The sequence below is a fragment of the Lepidochelys kempii genome, chromosome 3 (assembly GCF_965140265.1).
Source record: "Lepidochelys kempii isolate rLepKem1 chromosome 3, rLepKem1.hap2, whole genome shotgun sequence".
NCBI lineage: Eukaryota > Metazoa > Chordata > Testudines > Cheloniidae > Lepidochelys > Lepidochelys kempii.
In genome coordinates this window covers 135,185,221-135,202,748 of record NC_133258.1, presented here as the reverse complement: position 1 = coordinate 135,202,748, position 17,528 = coordinate 135,185,221, and the positions used below count along the sequence as shown (strand labels likewise).

General features: G+C 39.5%; 1 protein-coding gene across 13 annotated transcripts in view; it reads right to left on the bottom strand.

The window, feature by feature from the left end:
• Positions 1-17,528, bottom strand: part of ACTN2 (actinin alpha 2) — an 89,082-nt gene that overhangs the window by 24,846 nt on the left and 46,708 nt on the right. For 10 of the 13 annotated variants that reach the window (XM_073338208.1, XM_073338207.1, XM_073338212.1 and 7 more), the window contains exons 7-12: positions 16,595-16,676; positions 14,271-14,356; positions 10,922-11,014; positions 9,273-9,503; positions 7,657-7,804; positions 4,975-5,125 (exon numbers count right to left, since the gene is read on the bottom strand). In XM_073338208.1, the coding sequence (XP_073194309.1) occupies positions 4,975-5,125; positions 7,657-7,804; positions 9,273-9,503; positions 10,922-11,014; positions 14,271-14,356; positions 16,595-16,676 (791 nt within the window). Of the gene's footprint in view, positions 1-4,974; positions 5,126-7,570; positions 7,575-7,636; positions 7,805-9,272; positions 9,504-10,921; positions 11,015-11,947; positions 12,034-14,270; positions 14,357-16,594; positions 16,677-17,528 lie in introns of all 13 variants that reach the window. The other 3 variants (XM_073338211.1, XM_073338209.1, XM_073338220.1) reach the window with 2 other exon arrangements.

Genomic DNA, 17,528 nt, shown 5'->3' with positions numbered 1-17,528 from the left:
CTGTGGATAAATACTTATAGTCATTGAGACACAGAGAGTGTATGTGTGTAAGAGAATGACTCTTCAGTGGCTCTGCAGCAAGAACCAATGAACTGTTGGAAACTAAGAGCTTTTTTGATAAAAGTTCCCTGATCAGCAAAAGGTTAGAGAGAAACCATATGACATCTAAACACATTATTTATAAAAAGGAGCAAGGCATTCTCCATGAGGGCCCTTTGATTCTGGAACTGCTCCGCACTCTGCTCTAGACCATTCCAGATTTGTTGACCTTCAGAGTATGCAGTAAAAGCTATCTAATTAATAACACTTTTGGGGAGGTCTGAGGGTATGGGGCTGTGGGTGGAGTGAGATGGGACATAATTTTGCTGTTTTGATGTACTGGCTGCAAGTTAATTATTTTTTATGTTATACTCCTACTGATAGATGATGTTCATACATGGATTGTGAGTTTAGTAAATTGTCAGGGCACCAAGAGCTTCTGTATCAGTATCTTTTTGCACCATAAGTCTAAATAAATAAAAAGTGTTTTTGAAGATTTTCCAAGTGGCACCTCTGAGACTATTGCAAATTTTATTTTTAGCCCAATGGATCATTGATCTCCAGTTGTCTCATTTTTTTAGGATAAGGGCACATGTCACTTTTGTGAAAGTGAGGGACTAATTGTCCTGGCTACCCGTCAGTGCTGGGAGATACTGTACTAACTTCGCCAAACAGCTCTGCCAACATACCTCAGTCATGACCTGCAATATCCCTGCTATCCTATTTTATTAAGCATAGATAGTTTGTGTTGCATGTTTGGATGTGGATAAATAGGGAAGAGAATGAGATTATCAATGCTAATTTTAAAAGGGTACCTACAGTTTAAAAATAATAGGCCGGATCCTCAGCTGGTATAACTCAGTGTGACTCCAATGACTTCAGTGGAGCTATGCCAATCTACCTCACATGAGGAGCTGGCACCATAAACTTCTAAGAAACAAATTTCCTTTAAAAAAAAGTCACATTTTACAGGCATTATTAAAAAGGAAAGAAATGTAAATACCTAGTTTACTTTTGCACTACTTGCGCTGTTTACTTTTTGTGATTCTCTCACCATTATAAGTAAAAATAGAGTAGCTTTCACTTTTCTTTTCTTTTTTTTAAAGTGAGTTTCTAGTCAATTTAACTTTTAGCTTTTCATGCACACACAATGCTGCAGCACATGGTTGAGAATTCCACCAGTGAAATGGTTTGGTTTTTTTTAAATGCCATGATCTTTAGAATTTAAAACAGTCATAAAGGTATTTCTTTTTTTCTTAATCCTAATCTGGTTTTAGATTTCATGAAATCTTACTTTCATCGATTTTGGCTCACAGATGGGCCAAATTTGACCTGACAGTAGCTTTGATCCAGCAAAGCATTTAAGCATGTGCTTAACTTTAAGCACGAGTAGTTCCACAGAAGCCAAGTTAAGCATGTACTTAAGTAATTCCTGGATCAGGGCTGGCGTCTTTGTAACTGTGCCCATAAACACAATTTGAACCCAGGTATGCAGAAGCAAAAGGCTTTCTAGTCCATCTATGCTGGAGATTAATATAACTGTTTGCCTGGCTGAATATAAGTTTTTACACAAGGTAAGATAAATATTTTAAAAAATACATTCAGAAATTTTGATCCTGATTAGTGAAAATCTTGGAATTAGTGCATAGGACCATAAATGAGTATACACCTTAGAGCACAATTTTGTCTAATTCTTTTTAGCATTTACAGTGTATTAAATGGGAAATCCCTGATTTTTTTCCCCAGGTTTAAATAGTGCCCCATCCAAGATTTACAATGTCTCACAATCTGGCACACAGTGACAGCATAACAGCTTCCAAACTAGAATGATCCTGCTCACACACACACAAATCCTTTATCCAGACACCATCAATCAACAAGCTTTTAACAACTTTAACCTTTATGCTCTTAGTGGGCTCAGCTGCTGTAGCAGAAAATATCATCGCTGACACTGAACTGTAACCAGTGCAGCTCAAGGTCACACAGCAATTGTTCTCCTTCAAAATAGCAACTGCAGGCAGCCAAGAGATGGCTACCAAAAATATAGGGCATGCTGACCTGAAGCACAGTCAATGATGGTCTTTTTAAGGGCCTGATCTAATGGCCAAAGAAGTCAAGAGAAAGATCCTTATTTATTTCAATGAGCTTTAGTTCAGGCTCCAATTGCACCTTTCTTAGCATGAAAATTTTTACACAATCCTAAAAAATATCACTGTCAAGAGGAACTAGGACTTTTCACCTCTAATTTCTAAAATTTTGTGAGGAACTGTTGGTAAAATTATTGAAATCAATATACAAAGGAAGCTGCCCATTTGCTTGCAGCTACTAATACTTGGCATGTATATATAGCACCCTTCATTCAATGTCCTCCAAGGGTTTTAAGACTAATTGAGCCTCACAACCCCCCTAAGCAACTGGGCAGAGATTTCTCCATTTTACAGGTAAGCACATGGAGGTTAATGCAGAGCACCTCTGAAGTCAGTAGGGTGTTCAAAAATTGTTCTCCTTAGCCTCTCAAGGTCCCTTCCAATCCTACAGTTCTATGATTCATCACCTCTGAAAATCAAGCCACAAGTAGCTTGTCCAACATGACACAGCAAGTCAGTGGCAGAGTTCTCTCTCCCATCCAGCCCCATTCTAACCACCTGGCTATGTTCCCTTCAAGCTGGCAAAACACAGACTTAGAGGATGTAGCACCAACCCTGCCTGCATTAAGAATGTTATTTCAAAAATCTCACTTTCTTGCTAACACCAGTCCAACTTCATTGATGTTAAGTGTTTGGAGCCCTAGTGTAGATGGCCAACCAGCCTTTTAAGCATTGCGTTCATTAGCCTGATCTGAGCAGAGATCAATGACACGTCTAAAACAATGGTGGCAATTGCCAGGCTGTCCGCACTCTGCTCTCAATGCTGCTAATATTGGTGGAGCTGAACCAGTGTTAGACATTTTCAGAAATTATCTCTAGAGAGAGCCATTGAGAGCTTCTCTACAAACAATTACACAATAGAAAGTCATTATTACCATACAGGTTCGGATGAAAAGAAAGGCAAGTGTTTTATCAACTGAAGAATTCACTGATATGTGCATCCTTTTAAGTTTCATGCTTTTTGGCACTAACTAATTACTTCGTCTTTTTTTCCTCCAAATATATACATTCTCTTTTAAATAAACTGGAAAAAAAATAGACCTTTTTCTCTAATCTCTTCCAGTTAAAGTAATCTTAGGTGTCACTGCTAACAATAGTAGGCAAAACATTTTCAGAAGGTGCAATTTCTAACTTGATGATGGATTTGTTTGGATTTGTTTCTAAACAGGGGAGACTTCCACTGGATGAGGTGATAGAACTGGTGCCTGTGCTAGCCACACTCTACCCCCGCACAAGAATGGAAGGCTCATGGCAAAGCTGTAAGGTCCCTCCTCCAGAGACATACGTTAGGGTAGACTCCCAGATGCTCTAGACTGAGGCCAGGCAGTACAGGATCACAGAGACACAACTGGAGCTAGTGGAGAATTAAGACCCAGGTGTTTCTGAGTTGTAGTCCTTTTCAAAAAAGTTTGCACAATATTCTTTTGCAGTAGGTATTTAACCCATCAAAGAAATGAAGAAACTAAAACATGGAAAGGTAATAAAGGGTATGTCTATACAGCAACTAGACACCCAGAGCTGGCCCGTGCCAGCTGACTCAGGCTTTCGGGGCTCAGGCTGGAGCCCAGGCTCTAGGACCCTGCGAGATGGGGGAGTTCTAAAGCCCAGGCTGAAGCCCAAGCCCAGAAGTCTACACAGCAATGAAACAGCCCAGCAAGCATGAGTTGGCTGGCATGGGCCAGTGGTAGGAGTCTGTGGAGACAGAGATTTGCCACAGGTGACACAGAGTCAGAGACAGGGTTGGGAACCGTGCTTTAATGCCCCGACTCCCAGACATACATCTGTTTTAACCACTAGTCCACACTGTCTTCTGTTAGCGTCATAAATTTATACTGCAATTCAGCAATGCACATGCTATTAAGCATGGGAGTAGTACCACTGATTTCCAGTATAACAACATTAAATTCAATGGGACTATCCACACTCTTAAAATTAAGGATGTGTTTATGTGTATTGCTGAACTGGACCCTTAAACTAATTTGTATTCTCTCTCTGAGTGTGTGCACACATGCATGTGTGTCTGTGTGTGTGTGCTGGTCCAGTGGTTATGGCATTGATCTTGGTCGACTTGGTTTCAAGTCCCTACCCTGCCACAGATTTCCCGTGTGACCTTGGGCAAGTCTCTGTGTGCCTCAGTTCCCACTCTGTAAAATGAGGCTAACAACACTTCCTCACCTCACAGGGCGGCTTGTGGGGATAAATACATTAAAGATTGTGAGGTCCTCACACACTATGGTAATGGGGGCCTGACAAGCACCTTAGACAAACCGAGACACACATGCTATACAGAGAAGGAATAGGAATTAGTTTTTAAAGTATATAAAGTACTGTGGGATGGGAGACGCGATGCAAATGTAAGACATTATTTTAATATCAGCTTGCAATATTTGATCTATATTATACACACGTGGGTAAAATGAAATAAATAATTTTTATGAGAATGGTTTTACATCTCGCTTCTTGTAGCAGAACACATGAACTGGTAAACTAATTCCACATACACCCCCACCACATACACAATTTACCCACCAGCAGATCTACAGAAACAAAAGCTTACTGTTAAGTCAATTTTGAAATGTTTGCCCTCAAACAACTGTATTCAGTTGCATGTCTATATTTAGTTCAATTAAAAAAAAAAGGAAAGGAAAGGTGTCAATGACCAGCTCAGATAATATCCTTACGAAGCTATCTGTGGAATTCTTACATTGTACCTATGACACTATTGAATTCATTGGAAAGAGTTTATCAGCTAAATGTCAGCAGCTGCATGCCTCTAAATGGAACATACTTCAGCTCCTGGGCAATGGCTGCGATCTGTTCTACTCTGTCCTGGTGGGCAGCCAAGTCACTCTCAAAAGCTTCATGTTTCCTCAACATAGCGCGGACTTCGGTCAGAGAAGCAGATTCATAATCCTTCTGGAGTAAGATCTGCTCTTTGCCTGAAAATAAAAACAAAAATATCAATAATTCATTACTAATTCATTAATTACCCTCAAGTCAGTCATTTAAATTGGGGCCCAGTTTTGTGGTGCTTTGATCAGTATCATACACCCAGTGTGAAATCTGGCCCCACTGAAATCAATGACAAAACTCCCATTAATTTACTTCAATAGGGCTAAGATTTCACCCCTTGTGTAAAGCCTTTATTAACAACTCACTGGAAAAGTCATATGAAATTTAATAGGGTGAAATAATAAATATTACATATAAATCATTTTATAAACCTGTAAAACATATTAAGATATTTTCTGTAGGTTGCTGAAACAATCCTATAGAATTCTATAACTGGGATGTGATTCTCTATTATGTTCCACGGAATCATTCATGAGCCTGTCTAAAGATTACTTTCTGTTCATTTCTAAAGGATTTTTCCACATGGGAATCAGCCTGTTTCACACAGACACATTGTTGTATAACATGGAATAAGTAGCAAGGTAATTCAGGCTCATTCCAGAATAGGACCAGATTGTCAACTCCCTACCTGCACTGGTGAAGAGTTACTTAACTGAGTAGTTATTAACTTCTGTGGGACTACTTGGGTGAGTGACTCCTTCCCAATCTGTGTAAAAGGATTCTCAAACCTGGCCCTTCGTTAACATGTAATTTATAAACCCAAAGATGTAATAAAGCAGAAACATCCAGGTTGCTGGTACGATTCTTGGCTCAGTGAACCACTATTTGTGATGGTTTAAGACAGGCCTGGTAACTCTGTTTTTTGGTTCTGTATCTTTCAGTTACTGACAAGCACTTCAATGGCCTTTTTCACAGCTAGCACTGAACTGCAATTTATTCTCACTGTCTGTGGAGGTGTATGAATTTTGAAACTTTTGGTCTTGTTGCTGTTGAAAGAGGAGGAGAGTAGAAGGGGGGGAAAAAAAGAGTGTAAGGAAAGGACACCAAAGAAGAAAGGAATGGGGGCAAAACACAACCATTCCCCTAAAAAGGCCAATAATTTTGCTTAATTTCTTTTTTAAAAACCACCAAGGGAAAAAAGGGTGGAAATAAAAACTATGATTATGCCCTCACAAACCTCACACAATTCTGACCCACACTCAGAACTTTTGCCAATATAGCAATGTTGGCTAGGGGTATAATTTTTTGAGCCCTACTATAGATAAGGTATACCAACATAAAAGTCCTTTTGCTGGCATATCTTATTTTGCTCAGGGAAGTGGTATAAATTATATTGCGAAAAGCAATTTTATGCCAGCACTGGGTGGGGTGGCTGGCATAGCTATATTGGCAAACCTTTTCCAGTGAAGACCTGGCTTATGTAGCCAGCAATCAGATCACTATGTTCAGTGTAAGTTATGTTAAAGATATATTATCTTCTTTGAAATTCTGCCTTCAATCCATTATTCACTTTGGCCTCACGCCCAAAACCTCCATAAAGGCTGAGATATGTGGCCGTCTTTTCAAACACTCTTTGTTTTTAAACTGAAAATGCCAAATCCTTATGACCCTTTCCAAATTACAAAAGCAAGCAAATAAAATCGGAAACTGAAAGATTATCTCTCACTCATCAGCAACTCTTATCGTTAGGAGAGACAACTGAATTCAAAGACAGCCACTTCAGCTTCAGTTCACCACATACTATTTCCTAGATTTTAAGGCCACAGGGGACCATTATTTCTCTTGCTATATATTCTCCTGTATCTGTCATGTGTAATTTCCCCATGTCAGAGCTACGACACATGGTCAGAATAGCACATGCTCAGTAAAGAGGCTTTCAGAATGATCACAGCTTCACTTCTGGCATTCACTTGGCAGCCATTTACTGATTTGGGTGCTTCGAACAAGCTCACTATGGGCTGGACTCTGGTTTGAAATGGCCAGCACAGGGGCTGTGGTGGGAGTGTGAGGGGCATGGTGGGGTAGAGCTGCATTACATAGATTCTCTACTGTGGTAAGGTCCTGAAAGAGACCTTATCGCAGTGCTGTGTGCGAGAGGAGCCCCTCAGCTAGCTGTTCTAACTTATGATGGGGTTGGACTAGCAATAGCACCCCCTCCCCTGTGCTAAAGTTTAATAAAAGCTGTAGCCTGCCACTTAATTCCATGCAAGTGTCTGTCCTCATTTCGCTGCTGTGTCCACATCAAAGAAAGCCAGGTTTTTCATTCCCATCTTCTCCCTGAAATTCTGGGGAGGTAAGCTAAACTGTAGGACGTTGCTTGTTGACCTTGGCTAAAGAAAGCCACCATTTAATATAACTTTAGTTTTGGGACTTGGCTGGAACAAATCCTGGTTGTATTTATGTGTCACCCTTAAAGTGGAAGGATGCTTTTGTCTGTGCTGCTGTTCAGTAAATCACACTCTGCTGATATCTGCCTTTTCCCTAGATTCTTTCCTGGATTTAATGGAGCTCTGACTGGTTGGTCACAAGACCTGGCTATGCAGATAAAACCATGATGCGATCTTCGCAAAAATGCTGGATAGATTTACCTGAAACACTCTAAGCAAGGTCTGCTTACCATATGCCCAGGTTTCATGAGTAGAAGCCTTCTGTCTAAATTTCTCAGCCAGGTGTTCAAGTCGTTCCAGTCTTCGTATTTCATTCAGCAACCACTCTTCATAGCCCTTCTCAGCTTGTTCAAGTCTCTGCCAAGCACCAGCAATATCCTGTGAGAAATTTGGGGATGAGTAAGGGAATGAGATTTTAATCATTACTCTGTATCTCCTCTGACTTTGCCCAAATTTGTGAACTCTGCAAGAATTTACAATCTTGCTCCAAAAATGGAAATTTAGGTCCAAATTTTTCAGGAACAGTCACCTAAACTACACCAGACAAAATGTGTGTAGGTGAATGCAAAATGGAAACAATGTGTACAAAATGTGATTGTCCATGCAAAGCAGTTATCTATCCACTGCCTCCGTGCATATTTTATATCTTGTAATTTCAGTGAAGGTGATTTATAATATCCTTAAAGGTTTCAGAGTAGCAGCCATGTTAGTCGGTATTCGCAAAAAGAAAAGGAGTACTTGTGGCACCTTAGAGACTAACCCATTTATTTGAGCATAAGCTTTCATGAGCTACAGCCACAGTATGCATCCGATGAAGTGAGCTGTAGCTCACGAAAGCTCATGCTCAAATAAATGGGTTAGTCTCTAAGGTGCCACAAGTACTCCTTTTCTTTTTGCGAATATCCTTAAAGTGTACTGTTTTGTGCATCCACTATCAAAATAAAAATGTTTTGGTCTTTAGAAGCTGACCGTGATGGAACAGCTAATAGCAAAAGCAATCCAATGTGCACTTTCGCTGGTACACAAAGTCACTAAGCTTTCTGGCCTATGTAGAAGGCTGAGAAATAAAAAAAGCTTGATTCCTGTTGTGTGGTCTTTGCAGAATATTTCGAGCTTTTGCAGATGCGCAAATGCACCATTTATAGCCAGGGCTGCCAGTCTCTATGATATTTTGTGAGCCAGATAGATTTTTCAGCTAACAGTACTGCCTGTTTATAAAACCTGAATAGCTTAAACACAAGATTACAGCACAGTAGAGACATTTGTTGGCTATATTCAACACCTAAAACACTCAAAGCTCTCAACTCCAAAACTCTTATCAAGAGCTGAGAGTTAATTTGGAGGAACTATTGTTTGTCTTCACAGATTATAAGGCTCCATTCAATTAAAGCAATCTATTGCAAACTGAGGCTGAAAAGGGTACTGAAACTGTGCCAGGGCCAATCCTGGGCCAAATTCTGAGGTCCTGCATTGAAGAAAACTCCAAATGAAATCAATGGTAGCTTTGCTTCAAACAGAATCACACAATTTAGCTCCTTCAACAAAGCAGTACTGATCATGTTCCAAAAGGGGGATTTGTCTCCCACTCTCATGGCGGGAGAAGAATGACTGAAGTGGAGGCAGCCTTAAAAAGAGACAGGGCCCCCGGTAGGGAGAAATGGTCCTAGAATGAAGTACTGAATAAAATAAGTCTTGTTGATTTAGCACTGCTGGTACTTGAGAACTAGATGTTGCAAGTTGAAATGAGTGAAGATGTTTTGGAATAGTAATTGGATCCCATCTATTCACATATTACTGAGCATTTCAGGTGAAAGGAGAAAAGAGACTGGACCCGTATTTTACTCACTGAAACCATTTTCCCTTCTGATGGCATGAAAGCTGGCCTATTGCTGATCCTCAGTTTTGTCTGCAAGGTATTGAAATTGATCTCCAGTTGACATTTTTCCTGGACTTTGGGAGGCTTGTGCTTGCGGCGGTAGTCTCGGAAGTCCTCTAGCTTCTTCTGCATGGCCTGCATTGTTTTCTCGGGAGTTTTGTCTTCCAGCCAAGGGATTGTGCGACGAATCCATTCTAAAAGCTATCACATACAGACACAAACAATTAAAACTCAAAGCAATGGAAAATGGAACCAAAAAAAAAGAAACGATAATCCTCAATGTACAGACTCCAGTGTCTTTTCTTTAACAAGAGAGTCATTGCCAAAGTCAATGACTTAGTGACAACTAAGCACAAGATTTTCAAAAATGACTAGTAATTTTGGTTACCTCAATTTATGCCTAATTTGAGACATCCTAAAGGGCCCTGATTTTCTGAAGGTGTTGAGCACTTGGCTTTTTGAAAATCAGGTCCCTTCAAGGTATTTCAAGATGAGTACCCAAAACCTGAGTTATCCCAAATCCCCAGCTACTTTTAAAAATCCAGGCCAATGGGGGCTGCAGGAAGCAGCGTGGGCTGAGGGACGTGCTGGCCGCCCTTCCTGCAGCCCCCATTGGCTTGGAGCAACAAACCACAGCCAGTGGGAGCCGCGATCGGCCGAACCTGCAGACGCGGCAAGTAAACAAACCGGTCCGGCACGCCAGGGGCTTTCCCTGAACAAGCGGCAGACCAGCTTTGAGAACTACTGGTTTATATGATAAAAGTTCATGTTCCAAATTCAGGGCACAGTTTTAATCTGTTTCTCTTTCTAGGTAGGTAATTTCACTGCAGATTCTGAGAGCCTCACAATATTATTGAATTTATCCAGCAAAGGATCATTATCCCCCTTTTCCAAATGGGGAACTGAGGGACTTGTCTCAGATCACACACAAAGCATGTGGCAGAGTTGAAAACACTGTTCTCCTGAGTCTCAGCCCTTCCACAGATGCAGGGATGCATTATGATACACCTTGAAAAATACCTTTTTCTGGCCTACCTGTGAAATATCTCATACCTTATACCCTCATATTTCAATTTGAAATAAAATCCTTATGGACCACTTTATACTTAAACATCTTATTTTTATCACTTAAAGGTATGTTTGTATTTATCTATCATGTTACAATTTTTGGCTGAGGGGAAAGAAGCTTTTTTTAAACTAGAATTATGGAAAACAGTAAGTGAATTTAAGATTCCTTATTTGTGCAAGCAGTTATAACATATAAACCCTCAAAGATCTCTCTCTCCATTACTTAAATGGCCTCCATTACTGCAATATCTGAGTGCCTCACAATTCCTACTATGTCTGTCCTCACAACACCCCTGTGCTATTATCCTCAATTTCCAGATGAGGAACTGAGGCTGAGAGAGTCTATGTGACTTGTTCGTTGTCACTCAGGAAGCCTGTAATGGAGCAGGGAATTGAGCCTGGCTCCTCCAAGTTCTAAGCGAATGCTCCAAACACTGAACCATCCTTCCCCTCTGATAAAGATGACTGTCAGCTGTATGTGACTTTAATTTTGCTCTGTTTTCATTGTAAATAATGCACTGAATTTATCATCATCACTTGCTAGCCTTTACCTCACTTGCTAGCCTTTCATAGTCTTCCATCAACTTTTCATTTTCTTGATTCACAGCAAGCACTTTACATATCCTGTTAGCTGCAGTCTCAGCCTGTAAAATACAGAAAACAAACAGGACATAGCTGTCATCATGTTCACAAGCAGATACAAACTTTAAGTAAGCTGAATGTGACTGCTGAAAATAAAAATTGCTCTTATCACTGTTGGTTAGTGCTCATGACTCATATGTAAGTTCGCCCTTCTCAGAGTTATTGGGACAAATTCTGCAGTGAGTCTCCCTGTAAAACTCTACTAACTTCAGTGTGCTGCATAGCATATAAATCAACATAGAATTCATTCTGTTAAATGTTAAAGCCTTATTATATAGGAGGTAGTTTCACACTAATGTCAGGGTCATTTAATAAATCTTTACTTTGAAAGTGACTTAGACTATTGTTCAGGTTATGGTATTAGGTTAAAAAAATCATACTAGAAATCTATTAGGTTTGTTAGGAACATGCAAAAGAAGACCCAAGCAAATTAAGAGCCCAGTTCACACAGTTTGTACAAGTCATTTGCATTTATAACTGCTAGAATGTGCACAACTGGTCAAAGTCTGCTCTTCTATACAAGTGTAAATCTGGGGTAATTCTAATCGGGTCAATTGAATGTTGCATATTTTTTCTGATTGTGCACCTGAGAGCTGCTCCTGCAAGGAAAGTTGTGCATCAACACAGCCTGAGGTCCATATGCAAAACAAGGTCTCTTTAAACTTACTTTTCCTGAAAATAGCCTTTTATAACCACTAAGGACCCTCAAAATCAGTGGTAATACCTTTTGGAACCAAAAAAAAAAATCCAATTTGCTACAGGGCTTTTAACTGAATCAAGATTAGAAGTTAGTTAAAAAAAGCATTCACATTCAAATAATACCTGGGAACGTTGATTAAAACCTCAAAGATCTATATTCAGGTGAAAAAATCTCATGGAAATGTGAAACAACCAACCAAAAAGCACAGCAACTCAAAGGGACCATTGATTAATACCTGCTCTGCTCCAGCAAAAGCATGGTAGAAGCAGGAAACATAAGTCATGATAGCTCTTTCATCAGGTTTGGGAGTGTTCACAATATCTACAGAAGGAAGCGGGGGAAGGAAAGGAAAGAACAAAAAAACAAAAAAAAAATAGAGGAGTAGAAAACAGGCTGAACAAAGAGAAGCACAAAATGGTTGTTACCCTGCCTTGATTTCTGTATGCTAAGCAGGTGCTGGCCCACAGCTCTGTACTCTGGAGACAAAGCTGGAATAAACTGTGTGTGAGATTTATTGGTGCTGACAGAAAAAAAAAATCAATATGCTGAAACTCAGACTGAGGTCTTGCAGGACAATGAAGTGAAATTATTTTTCTTTGCAGAAGGCTGGATCTTGCACCCTTATTCATGCACTGTAACTCACAGGAGTAAACCCATTAACTTCAGTGAGACCACCTGCATGCATAAGGATTACTCACAACAGTAAAGGCTGCAGGATTGGGCTCAAATTTAACAATTTAAAATCTGTCATCTAGTATAGACGCGATAAATCGACCGCTGAGCGCTCTCCTGTCGACTCTGGTACTCCACCAGAACAGGGAGTGCAAGCAGAGTCGATGGGAGAGCGTCAGCTGTCGACTTACCATAGTGAAGACACTGCAGTAAGTAGATTTAAGTACGTCGACTTCAGCTACGCTATTCAGGTAGCTGAAGTTGCGTATCTTAAATCGACCCCCACGCAGTAGTGTAGACAAGCCCTTAGATATGTAAAAGACAGGCTACATAACTCACGGAATTTTAGCTGTTTTAACCTGGGAAGGACCTCTCTACAGAAGAGTAGCTCAAGCTTGCAAAAGTATCTGTTAGCTATTTAATACTATATATCAGTATCCCTAGAGTGAGCATTTTCCTATTAGTGACACTTGAACTGTGTCCAATTCTGAGTTTCTCTTTACAGTAGAACCTCAGGGTTACGAACACCTTGGGAATGGAGGATGTTCGTAACTCTGAAATAGTCATAACTCTGAACAAATCATTATGGTGGTTCTTTCAAAAGTTTACAACTGAACAGTGACTTAATACAGCTTTGAAACTTTACTATGCAGAAGAAAAATTCTGCTTTTAACCATCTTAATTGGAATGAAACAAACACAGAAATAGTTTCCTTACCTCGTCAAATCTTTTTTTTTTAAATTTCCCTTTATTTTTTAGTAGTTTACATTTAACACAGTACTGTACAGTATTTGATTTTTGATTTTTTTGTTTCTGCTGTCTGATTGCATACTTCCAGTTGCAAATGAGGTGTGTGATTGACCAGTCAGTTTGTAACTCTGGTGTTTGTAACTCAACTGTTTGAAGTGGGCCACCTTGTTCACATTGGCCTCATTTGCACTACAAAACTGATTCCACCCCTTCTTGTCAACTGTTGAGAATAGCCCACTTCCACTTTAATTGAATTAGCTCATTAGCACTGACCCCCCACTTGGTAAGGCAACTCCCATCTTTTCATATGCTGTGTATTTATACCTCCCTAGTGTATGTTCCACTCCATGCATCTGATGAAGTGGATTTTAGGCCATGAAAGCTTATGCCCAAATAAATGTGTTAGTCTCTAAGGTGCCACAAGGCCTCCTCATTGTTTTTGCTGATACAGACTAACACGGCTACTCTGAAATCTGAGATTCTACAGTAATTATTTTTTGCTTATATTTGCTGAGATACAATTCCAGATTTCTACCTAGATGTCTGTATATGATATTTGTGTCTGCATCACATATAATAAATGTCTTATGCTGCTATGCATTTGTACATACATTAAAATGCTAACACTTAAAAAAATCCTGAAAACAAAACTGGTGTATATTTTCTGAGATTGTGCTATATTTTTTACATTTACAGCATGAATAATATCCAGGGTCTCTGGCATGGTGGTGGAGATAATATGACTGCTGTTGGGATCTCTTTTTTCCATGTGAGTTTGTTATTTTCATCTTGCTCTTTAAATGTTGATTCAAGTCAATGCACAGAGGTTTCAAATAGAGGGAAGTATGTCTGCTATCCAGGTCAGTAACCAACTGTTGAGATCTACTTGATATTACTAGTAAAGATACAGAATAGTGAGACAGAAAAATATGTTTCTGGAGAACAAACAAATGGCTAAACTTCTATTGACTATACAGAGACAGGAGTGCAGAGAGAAAATTAGGAAATGAGGTCTTGCCCAGCTCTAGGATGCTCCTCTAGTAACTAGTGGGGGGAAAGATCAGAAGAGAAAAACTGCTAAAAAAAACCCCACAGAAGGTGAAGGGTGAGATCTGATCCATCTTTTACAACCTCACCTTCTGAGCACCCGCAAATGCATGGTAGTAACAGGAAACATAAGTCATAATGGCTCTTTCATCAGGGCTGGCAGTGTTTACTACATCTGTGTAGAAAGAAGAAGGTTAACTGCTCAGATAGTCTAATGGCAATATACTTCCATCTGATGATGATTCCACCTCACATGCTGCAAGGATTTAAAAAAAAAAAAAAAAAAACCAAGGTCATTCCTCTTGCTTTCATCCACTCATATCAATGCTGATCAGACTTTAGGAATCAATAAATGAAGGAATTATCAATTGCTCAATTGAAATGTTAAAAATATCCGAATATCTAGGATGTACAGAAATAGCATTGCCACATTGCACTGTTTTGTACAAGACCCAATTTTCAAGAGCTATTGGGGAAGGCTGGCAGATGCAGACCTCCTGGGATCAATTCTGCTTTCATTTACACTTACATAAATCCAGAGTAACTTCATTTAAGTCACTAGACTTACTCCAGAGTTAACTATGTGTGAATGTAAGTAGAGTTTGGCCTAGTAACTTAGTTATGGATGTAGAAGTGCATGTGAAGCACGTTAAAACAGTGTCTCTATATTCTGCCTGCCCTGCTCTACGTTCTCACATATCAGAGTATTGATCTGTATCCAAAACCTGCAAAACAGGTATACATGTGCTACTGTGATCCAGAATAAATCTAGCACTCAGAAAAGCTTTGATTTTTAACAGTTTTGCAGCCTTTGAGCCAGATTCTATTTTCAGTTAACCTCAACATAAATCATAACAGAGTTCAGCCCCTTATTTTGGAAGGCTGATGGGTTTTGCATCATTATGGGAGGAAATAACTAAAATGACAGGATATGACTGAAGTTTGGGCACATTGACAGTGATGGTCCCTTTAACACTCTGCAACAGATAAAGACAGAAAGTGACCAAGCACTTCATACTGATTATCAGTGAAGAGGCTTTTTGAATGGCATTAGCACCAATGCAAAAATGCCCATTTCACACGCAGCCGGAGTAGGGTTGGGGAGATGACCAGGGAAAGCAGATAAAATTTCTAAAGTTAGCTGTGGGATTTTATACCATAAGAACCAATATATTTCATAATTCAGCATCAGTTTCTTTTATTTTACAGGGGTTAAGAACGAACTTTTGAAAAGGATACATTAAAAGAATCTGAAAATTGAAATAAAAGCTGACAGCACATATTTGGATGATTTCACATATTAATGATGACTCTAATAAAGCGTCTTTTTTCTTTTAAGGTGTAAAACGCCAGGATATGGAATACAATATTTAAGGAAGCTGACGAAAAAGAAAAATGGTAATGGACGTTCATATCTATGAATAAGGAGATAGTAGATGTGTTAAATAATTACCTTGCATCTTAGTTTACAGTAAGAAGGACAAGGTGTTGCTTAAAACAGGACTCAGATTTCCAGGAACAAAGAGAGAATGAATTCTGAAGCATGAAATCAATGCTAGAAACCACTGAGTTATTTGGGTGGGGTTTTCAAAAGCACCCAGTACTAACTCTACTGCCATTTATTTCAATGGGAGCAGGCAGGCTAAGACTGAGTGCTTGGGAACATTCTACCCTTTGAGACCAGTCAACTGGCAAGAGACCAGATCAGAATTAATATATTTAAAGTAGCAAATGTTCATATTTTGTCTCCATGCATGCCCAAACTACAGAACATTAGTTAGTAAAGAGGTACTTTAACATCATATTATTTATAGAAAGACTCTGAAGTCTTTTTCAAGGGTTCAAATATGGGACTACTCATTAAAACTGATCATTTGGAAAAAATACAAATACAGGTTTTTTTGTTGTTGTTTTTTTAAACAGTAATTCCTCAACTTCAGCTTCCAGCATGGGTGGCACATGTTACTAGCTGTATATTTGGGAAGGACTATATTAGCTATAGGTCTCTTTTTAAAGTCTTGATTTCAGCAGTATACAATGTTCATGTGTTTTTAAACTGTTAACATCTGTGCACCATCTTGTGTTACAGGTAGATTTTAAGCTCTTTGGGGCAAAGACTGTCTTTTTGTTCTGTTTATATAGCTCCTACCACAATGGGGTCCTGATCTATGATTGGGACCCTCAGTGCTACTGCAATACAAATAATAAATAATATTTAACTAAACAAAAAAGTGTGAAATTATCCAGCACACAAGAAATAAAAAAGGAGGAATAATTTGAAAAGGAACCATAATAAAGAGGCATCATTGTGGTGATTCACGTATAAGCATTCTTAAAAAAAATGTATGTACAAGGTGACAGATTTTACTGCGTACTTCTTATTCAAGGCACATAATAAAATTTTAGCTCCCACCTTCTGCATCCAGCATTTTTGGAATATCCAGATGTTTTTCTGCAATTTCCATTGCCAGATTAATATTTCTTAGAGGATCATCCTGCATGAAAGCAAAAATGAGAACCAGTTAAACACCAGACATTTTTCTCATAGCAAGAAGAAATATACACAGTATGTATATTGAAGGTTATTCCGCCTGATCCAAGACATAGATTTTCCTCACTGGAAATGAGTCATAATTAGTGTTTTCCAAAAAGCTGAGCTCATAGATATAGAGCAGCAGTTCTCAAACTGTAGGTCGGGACCCCAAAGTGGGTCAGGACCCCCTTTTAATGGGGATGCCAGGGCTGGCTTACACTTGCTGGGGACTGGGGCTAAAGCCCGAATCCCACTGCCCAGGGCCAAAGTGTTGGAACTCAGGTTACAGGCCCCCTGCCTTGGGCTGAAGCCCTGCGTCTATGGCTTTCCCACCCCCAATCCCCCGCCCAGGGCGGTGGGACTCGGGCTTTGCCATCACCCACCAGGGGTGGTGGGACACAGGCAGGTTCAGGCTTTGGTCCCTCCTCTTAGGGTCATATAGTAATTTTTCTTGTCAGAAGGGGGTCACAATGCAATGAAGTTTGAGAACCCCTGATACAGAGTGAGTGAGTGAGTCTGTGCGTGTGTACACACGCACGTGTATATATATATAATGCGTTTCTATCTTTTCAAGAGAAAACATTAATAAGCTATGAGATATGATTAGGTATCCATTGTTAATTTGTTCTGCGGGGACACAAACATTATGTATTTAATATACCCATATACTATGATGAAAATCCAACATATATATATGCAGAATAGTACAGAGATGTGAATTCTAGCAAGCTCATAAGCTGACTACTGGTCAAGCTCACATATAATGATGAACAAGCACAGAAAAACAAGAACAACTAGTCTCAGAAATGCACAG